This window comes from Festucalex cinctus, chromosome 16, assembly GCF_051991245.1.
Source record: "Festucalex cinctus isolate MCC-2025b chromosome 16, RoL_Fcin_1.0, whole genome shotgun sequence".
In the NCBI taxonomy this organism is placed as follows: Eukaryota; Metazoa; Chordata; class Actinopteri; order Syngnathiformes; family Syngnathidae; genus Festucalex; species Festucalex cinctus.
Genome location: NC_135426.1, coordinates 13,720,378 through 13,729,232, shown reverse-complemented (window position 1 = coordinate 13,729,232; position 8,855 = coordinate 13,720,378). Strand labels below are relative to the sequence as shown.

Sequence of the window (8,855 nt, the reverse complement as noted above, 5' to 3'; positions counted from 1 at the left end):
AAAAAAAGCCCCCACTCAAAAAAAAATGTCTTGAAATGAGAACTTATCTGAAGTCCAAGCAGCGCGTGTTTTTCAGTTGCCTAAGCAGATGCTGTTCCATTTTACTGCATGCTGCGCCGAGGTGCAAAAAGCAGCGAGTTATCACGAGGATGCGTGTCGGCCGTTGCATTCATCTGGTCAGCATGCCAGGTCCTTTCCTCCTCCTCCAGCTGTGTGCGGCTCGCACTGCAGCTCCTCGGTCCCGCCTCTTGGTGGCGTCACGGTAACACCCCAAGCTCGAGCGGCCACTGCGTGCTTGTGTGCGTCACGTGACACCGTCATGCTCATCAAGTCGTAAAAGATGAATCCTATACACACAAAAAAAGTGTATATCCAGCAAAGAAGCACCTTTAAGCTGAAATTCAGGTCGACTTGTTTTTCAAACGCTCCAAGTGATGCGTGCTAATATTTCCTATTTCCATGAACGTAGCATGCCAAAGCCCGCCCTTAACCAGAAAGTGAAAGAAGGCTTGAAAGGTAGGTGTTCCATTATCTTCTGGAGTTAAAGCGACCCAAGATTGCTTTGACCACATGAGCAGTGAAACTACAATATAATGGCTTTGTGTTTATTGATTGTAACCAGAATGACCAGCCAGGAAGTGGGAGGTTTGCTGGAGAAGTGCCTCACGGCAGCAGCAGTAAAAACCTCCACGCAACTCACTGAGGCCGTATTGCACAACTACTGCAGTGTCAGAGGTCTGACACAAGAGAGCGCTATTGTAACAGGACCGACACTCATGATTCCATGCTTGTCCTCATGTTGCAGATTCCCTGTGCGTGGAGTTGGCTTCGCTTCTGCAGGAGGCCGTGGAAATGAGGTGGCCTTTTGTGCCCGAAAAGTGGCAGTACAAGCAGGCCATCAGCTCTGATGACAAGAGCAACTTGAGCGAGCTCATCGGCCAACATCTACCTCAGCTCCTGGTGATGGGCGCTCATTGTCACACAATGCCTCTGGAGACTTGGAAAAAGTCACAGAAAAAAAAAATCAAGCATTTTGGAGACATGCCCTTTACTTTTCGCATGTGTTGTATCGCCAGATTCTCCTTGAGGCCGCCATCGTGGCCCAGGAAGCGCACGTGGCGCTCGCTGTGATTTTCTTGGTGGACCGCTTTCTGTACTGGACCGACGAGTCCGGGCAGTTGTTGAAGATCAGCAAGCTGCTTCATAAGCGCTACCCAGGCGCCCCTGTAGCCCCTCAGCTGGTTATACGACAGGCCCGCGTGTACCTGAATTCGGGTGATTGAGACTTGGCTGTACAAGCAAACAAATACGTTGGAATCAATCACCATCTCTCTTGTAGGCAAACTGCAGAAAGCTGAGTACATACTGAGCCATCTTATTATCAATAGCGGGGCCACAGGTGAACACACATTGAACGTCTTATAACATAGCGTCTTGTAAAATGAATAAATCACATTTCTTATCTTTTGACAGGATGTTGGGCGTACCATTCGGAAAGCGAGCGTGCTCTTGTACAGGCTGTTAGCCTGCAAGTGCGTGGAATGGTTTTACAAAAATTAGGTCCGATTCTTTTTCCCTGTTTTGTGAAGCCGCTCGCATCATTTTGACACGTCTGTAATGCAAATGCGCTCGCAGGCTTGTGGCTGGAGGCCGCGCAGCTCATCTGGGCTTCTCTGGTTGGTTACTACGCGCTGCCTCAGCCAGATAAAAAGGTGACAGTGGCTCTTTTTTGTTGGTTTTTAGAAGCCACCATAATTAACCCCTGCACTTGACCTCACCAGGGTATCGGGACATCGCTTGGCATCCTAGCTAACATACTTCTGTCCATGAATGATGAGGACTTCCATGCTTTTAGGACCACCCCAGACATTGATTTAGTGAGTGGAACTCCTGATTGCTAATCTTAACACGTAGGCAGTATTTTATTTTGAAATGGCTTGGTCAGAACCATCAAAAAGCCCAAAACGGGTCACAGAACTATGGCTTAAATGGGAAGTCAAACCCTCTCAATAAAAAAAAAATAATAAAAATAATTTTAAAAAATCTTGAAAATAATATGTTCTATGCAGCCCCACCAGTCTAAATACGGTATTCTAGTTAATATTGCCTTAGTAATATGAGTTACGCAGCAAAATTCAGCAGTTTTGATCAATATCAGAACTTGGAAAGCGGCCATTTTGTCACTTGCTGTCGAGTGAAAATGACATCACAGTTGCTCAGGTAACAACCAATCACAGCTCAGCTTCAGAAAACAGGTGTGCTGTGATTGGTCGTTGCCTGAGCCCTGAGCAACTTCAGTGGCAAAATGGCTGCCTCAGAGATGGATTAAAAAAAAAATGTCATGTTTAGACTAGTAAGGTCACATATAACATATTATTATTGTCAAGAAATGTTTAAGGTTGAATCCCCTTTAAAGAAACTGTACCATTTATATTTATTTATATTTTGTGTGCAGTCTTTGCTTGGTGACACAACCCATCGTCTTCTGTCTGCAGCCAAGGCAGCCAAAATGGCGGTGGTATACAGCCAGTACACATCGCTTTATGTTCTGACCAATGTGGTATGTTTTGGGGACATGATGGTGCAGGTGTGTCTAATGATGTGGCCGGTGAGTGTTACTCCTCGTTCTTTTGTAGACAGCCCAAGGGACCTGCTTGTTGTCCTACAGTTTCTCAGCGGCGTGTCCCCGCGCAAAGAGGACCTTCTTCCTGTTACAGGCCAAGGAGGCATTTGAAGTGGGTCTCCTCAGCAAAGCGGAGGGCGAGGTGGTCACTAGCAAGCAGGAGCTGCACACCTTCATCAAGGCGGCATATTCGCTCGCTGTCACTCACAAATGGCTGGACGGACCCTCTGAAGCCGTGACGCGGGTGACGGAGGCTTGCCAAGAGGCTTTGGCTCGTTTTTACGAATACTGCCACGCGGACATCGACGAGAGGGGCTGCTTTTGCGCTGAGGTCATGCAACTGATGGCTCGGGTCAAGCTGGCGTTGCGCGTGGAGCCGTTTGTCAATTCCGACAGCCGCTCTTTTATCCCTGATAGCTTCAGAAATATGAATGACGCATTGGTTGGCTTCACTTTGGATGGGTTCTCCAGGGAGCTGGAGAGATTTCAGAAGTATCACATGTCGCTATGTAAGACGACGGACGCCAAGTGTAAGGTCGGGAAGGAGGACGTAGATGGAGCATGGTTGTGTATTACAGCATTCGGGACCACAGTGGATGTTCTCAACACTGAATGCAGCACAAAGGCCTGTAAACCTTCAAGCGAGGAACCCTCTAATGTTTCTCGACTGCCTGAACTGCGCAGCAGTGTCTCAAGTGCAAGCAGCCTTGGTTCTTCCTGGAAGAAGCTCTCCTTGACGAGTTCTGGGTCAGGGAGGTGCGCCGTTGACAGTCATACGATCCTCACACCGCAAGGTGCCAGCCAAAGGTTTGACAAGTTTGAATTAGTTGAAGCTGATATACCAACAGCAGGTTCTGATGCCCCCAATGATGACCATGGACCATCAGCAGATGGTCTACCACAATCTTTATCCCAGCTGATTCTCGGATCAAGCTCTCTCAGCAACAGTTTTGGCTCCAAGTCGTCGTGGGAAAACATTTCAGGCACGAGATCATCCAGGTCTGTGGGAAGACGTCAGAACAGCAAATCATCCGAGTCGAGCGGGAGCTTCTTTCTCATGAGAACGCAAGATTGCGACGTGAGCGATCCAGAGTATGACCCCGCTTCTGGTTGGGAGATCTTAGATCTGCCCAAGCCACCAGAGAACCCTAAAGTAGGTGCTGGGAGTTGTAACACCACCGAACCCTCTACGGAAAATTCTCATGGCACACCAGAGGAGTTGATGCTTGGTCCTCAAACGTCGAACCCTTGGTGCAACAGCTGCCTCAAGGGCAACACCCTGACTCATGCTGGTCCAGCGAGGCAGTACTCGTTGTCCCAGGACGACTACCGCAGCCTTCTGGCCGGGGTTTGCCACGAATGTCTGCTGAAGAGACTGAGCAGCGACAAAGACAAGTTCAAACTTGACAAGTATCAGACAGTCCACAGTAAGCTTCAAGTCCACACGTCATATGTTTCTCAGTTCATGCCACACCACTGATGGCAACTCTATCACCTCTGCCAGACGCTCTACATTTAAAGTTCTCCAAAGCCTCGGGACTGTGGACCGCGAGGGAGACCTGCGCCTATATCGGCGAGTCAATGGGCTTACACGGCACCCACAGAACTGCCATCTGGGTCCAGTTCTTACACCAGGAAGAAAGGCTGAGCAGGTACACAGAGACAATAAAACACCGGGAATCTCAGCAATGGTTTCTGACTTTGCGCCAATCCACAGTTACGTCGGGAAGGACTACCGGAAACCGACGCAGATCCAGTTTCACCTGAGAGATGTGGAGAGGCAAATGACGGCCCAGTATTATGTGACAGAATTCAACAAGAGCCTCTACGACAAAGAGGTCATGGCCCAGATGTTCTTCCTGCCCTCGGAGGCACTCTTGGTAAGCCGAAGTGAGGTGTGGTGGCAAATCCAGGTCCAGAAAGTTTGTATTTTCTGGAACTGGATTTGCCACTTAACACCAAACAAGATGTATTCTCGTCTGTGCCATTGAAGATTTTAGATGGAGATATAATCACGGGCTGCATCACTGTGGAGCCCTACATGCTAGGCCAATTTGTCAAACTCACCAACAACATTAAAAAGAAAAACAACACTCTCCCTGCCACCGAATACGGCATCGCCTTCGGACATTTCACCTATCTGCACTCCAACTGCCAGGACGTCGTCGTGGACTTGCAAGGTGCGTGTCCGAAAGCAGGACATGTGAAATTAAGAAATGCTAAATACGTTTGCTGTCCTCACAGGGTGGGTGACGGCCAATGGCAAAGGGCTGACTTACCTCACCGACCCCCAGATACACTCCACCAGAACCCCCCGCGGCCCGTCCAACCTCGCCCACAGCGGTATTGCCTCCTTCCTGCGGGAGCAACACGGACCGGAGTGCAACAGCGTTTGCCGGCTACTCAACCTGCCGCCAGTGCCCAAACAGTCATAATGATGCATCAGTAATTTGTGTTGGTTGCCAGGCAGAATATACTACAATTGTGTTTATGGTGGTATACTTGTAATACTCTATGCGCGAGCCTAGTGTTTCTTTAACTTGGGTTAAGTTGAACCCCAGGGGTTCCGTGAGTCACTCTCAGGGGTTCAGTAGAGCTCAAGACACACACAGGAAACTGGTCGTACCTCCATCAAGGTTAAGAATCACAGTGTTATGTTAGCCTTACAAATATATGAGTGAGTTGTGGTCTGACTGGTTTGAGCCTGCAGGAATCTCTTGGCTGACAAAAAAAAAATCACCTGAATGTGACCTGAATACATGTTCATTGTACTACATAACACACACGAGTAGTCAGGTGATTTCTTTATCAGTGATGATTGACCTTATTTTAATTGTGTCAAGCTGCCTGCGAGTCATGTGATATCCAACTAATAAATGTAGACTCTGACTTCATGTTACTGTTTTGCATCTGGAAAAACAACACAAGTGGTATTGTGAAAGAAAAATCCAAGTTCCCCTATTGTATGTGTTAACTTCGGATCTGTTGTATTTCAGAATAAATCAGGTGCAGACAATCTATTTAACACAATGGGTCCTTACGTGTATGTAGTTTAAACTGTTGTGTATTGGCGGTGGTTCCAAAATGTGTTTAGCATGCGTGTGTTGTGATACCTCGGAGCCGATACTAAGTGCTGCGTGAGAGTGTTGTGTCTTTACTTGTCGCCTACTAAATTTGTAATCAAAGAATTGTCGGGGGATAAAATACTTTTTACTTGTTGATACTTTAGCTACCAGAGCAACAAGCTAGCTAGCTAGGTAAAAACAATGTTACACCTCAACAACATATTACTGTGATGTCCTTATTAGCTTCCCATGACCCACTTAGCCACTCGGCTTCAAAATATTTAGGTTACTTAGCTTAATGTTAGCTGTGAAGTTAAATATGTACCATTATGTGCTTTCGTATCTCAATTTAAGCCCAATACACAATATTGGACTCATTGGACTATGTTTTTACAAGGCAGTGGGTCATTAAACGGCGTCAAGAGGATGAACCTTATCCCAGTTTGTGTGTGCTTATAAGGAAGTGACTCCACCTCACTCACTGATTGTTGCCTGTGAGCAGTGGTGGTGTGCAGTCATGAAACTTTTAGTTGTGTTCGTGTGCTTTCTGGCAGCATGCGTGGCCCAAAAGCCTCACCCGTGTCGTAAGTACGCAGCCATTCCTCTGATTGATTCCTTTTGTCTCTTATTTACTTCTTGTCATTTCTTCTTCCAAACAGAGAGTCCTGCTCTTCTGAGTGGCCAATTCTCTTTGGTATGTCCCCCCCCCTTCTCAGTTGTCATGGAGCCACTGAACACTCACTGAGATCTTATCTTTGTGTGCAGTCCACACAGAACGAGCAGCTTTTGGCTTTCGCCCGCTACCTCTACGATGCATTGGGACACCGGATCAGACTCCAGGAAATGGGATTTTACCAGAATAAATCTTTCACTTATGATGCTCTTCTTCTCTACAGAGAGGTGAGCCACGTAGTATCCCCGAATCCAAGATCTGAAAACTGAGACAGTTGGCATGTCTTGTGTCCACCAGGCCGTGATGTACGAGATTAACCAACAAGATCACACGTGCAGGAAAAGAGCCCTGCGGGTCGACTTCCACCCGATAGCAGTTCCGAGAAACGCCACACTTTTGGGCCAGGCCGTTGTAGGGAGCTCCTCAGGCCCGGGTCAGGGTCTTCTCGTCAACACGTGGGTGGGCAAGCTTCCTAGCAGTGACGGTGAGTGGAGGAAAGGGGATGAAAGCACTTCAAAAATAATCTTCAATAACCCCACATGTGGTCATTCTATCTCATCTTTACCTTGCAGCACCATACTTGGTTACTGTCACTGAATTTGGTTGCATTCCTGTGTCCACAACCTACAAAACTCGGTCGTTTGGATGGATGGTGACCAGGCAAGTCATTATTTATATTATATGGTTTGTTTTGACGATAGGATTGCTATTGTGGTTTATTTTGGTCCAACAGCTTCTTCAACAATGTCATTGGCATTTCCGACCCCAATCAGCTAAACCCTCCCGCCTTCTGCCAAGACGCGCTGGACGAGGAGCCGGTCGACTTCTTCAGCTTGTTCCATATGAAATGAATATACATACACAAGTGAACCACTCGCCTTATCTGTAATAATTTCATTTTGCACTGTGATGCTAATTTAGTCTCCCAGATGGAAGCAGCTGACTTGAATATAGTGGTTTTGTGTTTTGACACTTGTTGATCTGAGCCCTTTTTTTTTATTATTCTGATTTGTGATAAACAATTATTTGTCTGCTGTTTGCTTGTGCTAACTAAATAAAATAATGTCAAAAGAATGAATTGCCATCAATAATCCATCTAAAAATATATACCTTTAAAATCAGACAAAGTCGCATAGAAATATTCACATAGTCAATGTTGCACATTTGGGACAGGACTCACTTGATAGCAGTAGTAAGAGACTCCCCTCAATTCCCCCACTTCCTGCACAGCAACATATGCAGCCCGTGCTTCCGTCTCCAGCCACAGCAGCCTAGCATCCGGATCCTCGTCCGAAAACTGGAGCAGAGACCCCGAGTGACACAGTACCGTTAAACACTGCTTCAGCACCAGGCCGGCACTCTTCTTTCCTTCCTTGGACTTCAACAGGGCGTCCGTGGTGCCTTTGTCCACGATGAGGTCCACGCTGGTGGGAGCAAAGTGTTTATGCAGCTGCGTACAGTCCAGCTCCACAAAGTCCAGCTGTGAAGAACGGTTGCCAGGTTGGACAGCTCTTGCCCGCACGTGCTCCTGCATGAGCCTTACGGCCACAGGAGAAATGTCCCCACACGTGACCCGAACCGGGACGGGACAGCGTTGATAAATAGACGGACCCAAAGCGGAAGTTCCGCAGCCCATATCCAGGACTTCAAGCCTGGCATTAGGGCTCACCTTGGTCTGTAATACGGGCATGATGAAGTTTTGCACTGCTTCAAATCCAAAGAACCACTCAAAGTTCTTAAATGTCTTGTTGCTGCTTTTAGAATAGAATTGGTCCCAAGTGGCTTTTTTGTCCATGTTTTCAATCATTTCAGCTAGACAGACACACAGGACACAGGTTAGCCTCTGCACCATAACACCTGAATAGGCATTCAGTTTATATATATTCACAAGCAATCATATACCTGAATAATAATACTTTCTTACACTCACTATTAACTTATTTAAAACGATTCTACTGAACAGTCCCAAAAAGTGTAGGCCTATAGTGTATACAAATTGTTAAATGTACATACGCATTTAGTAAAACTGTGCTGCACTTCCGTCAACAAGCTAGTTAGCATTCGAGCTAAAGTAGCATAGCACTAGCCCGAGCTGTCGTGACAGCATCAAAAGCGACACAACCCACCGCAAATGAACCAAATTAACACCAATCTGTCACGAAACGTACAGCTAAGGGAAGAGTGAAGTCGTAACCATGCTCGAAATATCTTCGCCCTTGTCAATAATGACTTTGACAGCGGAGCCATTGCTATTTGTAGGCTGAGCGGCAGAGCTGCTGCGACAGGAGCGCTCACTCGGATCTTCAAAACACCATTGACTACAAAAATACGCCATTTTCATTTTGGGCAATGAATAGACGATCATGGTTACGCTCACTTGTGACGATTTTTTCCCCCCTCTCTCTCCTTTTATGACTCTTTTATGTCTCTCCGGTCCAAATATAGGATGCATTTGCACAACAAACAAATTAAATTGCACCTACAGCAACTTTTT

The 8,855-nt window shown here is 46.8% G+C and overlaps 3 protein-coding genes across 7 annotated transcripts; 2 read left to right on the top strand and 1 right to left on the bottom strand.

The window, feature by feature from the left end:
- Nucleotides 1–6: 6 nt before the first annotated feature.
- cskmt (citrate synthase lysine methyltransferase) lies at nt 7–8,796 on the bottom strand. Of its 3 annotated transcripts, XM_077498957.1 has the most exons (3): nt 8,488–8,796; nt 7,542–8,173; nt 7–347 (listed from the first exon to the last, which is right to left on the bottom strand). In XM_077498957.1, exons 1-3 carry the CDS (start codon nt 8,606–8,608, stop codon nt 327–329), a joined length of 774 nt encoding a protein of 257 aa, XP_077355083.1. In that variant the 5' UTR covers nt 8,609–8,796; the 3' UTR covers nt 7–326. The 3 variants fall into 3 exon arrangements, with proteins under 3 accessions (XP_077355083.1, XP_077355082.1, XP_077355084.1); XM_077498956.1 differs by lacking the exon at nt 7–347 and having other exon boundaries at nt 7,335–8,173; XM_077498958.1 differs by lacking the exon at nt 7–347 and having other exon boundaries at nt 7,335–8,173; nt 8,530–8,796.
- Nucleotides 563–5,643, top strand: alpk1 (alpha-kinase 1). 2 transcript variants are annotated; one of them, XM_077498945.1, is made up of 13 exons: nt 563–735; nt 806–960; nt 1,077–1,275; nt 1,340–1,399; nt 1,474–1,560; nt 1,636–1,712; nt 1,782–1,877; nt 2,456–2,560; nt 2,637–4,050; nt 4,128–4,275; nt 4,341–4,503; nt 4,617–4,803; nt 4,868–5,643. In XM_077498945.1, the coding sequence occupies exons 1-13, from the start codon at nt 594–596 to the stop codon at nt 5,056–5,058; spliced, it is 3,024 nt and encodes a 1,007-aa protein (XP_077355071.1). In that variant the 5' UTR covers nt 563–593; the 3' UTR covers nt 5,059–5,643. The 2 variants fall into 2 exon arrangements, with proteins under 2 accessions (XP_077355071.1, XP_077355070.1); XM_077498944.1 differs by having other exon boundaries at nt 4,617–5,643.
- On the top strand, nt 6,157–7,435 carry LOC144003113 (ependymin-like). 2 transcript variants are annotated; one of them, XM_077498961.1, is made up of 6 exons: nt 6,159–6,272; nt 6,348–6,382; nt 6,454–6,588; nt 6,659–6,845; nt 6,934–7,021; nt 7,095–7,435. In XM_077498961.1, exons 1-6 carry the CDS (start codon nt 6,206–6,208, stop codon nt 7,210–7,212), a joined length of 630 nt encoding a protein of 209 aa, XP_077355087.1. In that variant the 5' UTR covers nt 6,159–6,205; the 3' UTR covers nt 7,213–7,435. The 2 variants fall into 2 exon arrangements, with proteins under 2 accessions (XP_077355085.1, XP_077355087.1); XM_077498959.1 differs by having other exon boundaries at nt 6,157–6,272; nt 6,934–7,435.
- Nucleotides 8,797–8,855: the final 59 nt, after the last annotated feature.

Coding starts and splice junctions, on each gene's coding strand:
- alpk1 (XM_077498944.1), top strand. CDS start 594: ATGGCTTTGTGTTTATTGATTGTAACCAGAATGACCAGCCAGGAAGTG. Junction 961..1,076: donor AACATCTACCTCAGCTCCTG/GTGATGGGCGCT, acceptor TTGTATCGCCAG/ATTCTCCTTGAGGCCGCCAT. Junction 1,400..1,473: donor TATCAATAGCGGGGCCACAG/GTGAACACACAT, acceptor ATCTTTTGACAG/GATGTTGGGCGTACCATTCG.
- LOC144003113 (XM_077498959.1), top strand. CDS start 6,206: ATGAAACTTTTAGTTGTGTTCGTGTGCTTTCTGGCAGCATGCGTGGCC. Junction 6,273..6,347: donor CCAAAAGCCTCACCCGTGTC/GTAAGTACGCAG, acceptor TCTTCCAAACAG/AGAGTCCTGCTCTTCTGAGT. Junction 6,589..6,658: donor CTCTTCTTCTCTACAGAGAG/GTGAGCCACGTA, acceptor TGTGTCCACCAG/GCCGTGATGTACGAGATTAA.
- cskmt (XM_077498956.1), bottom strand. CDS start 8,608: ATGGCTCCGCTGTCAAAGTCATTATTGACAAGGGCGAAGATATTTCGA. Junction 8,174..8,487: donor GTTAATTTGGTTCATTTGCG/GTGGGTTGTGTC, acceptor GTGTCTGTCTAG/CTGAAATGATTGAAAACATG.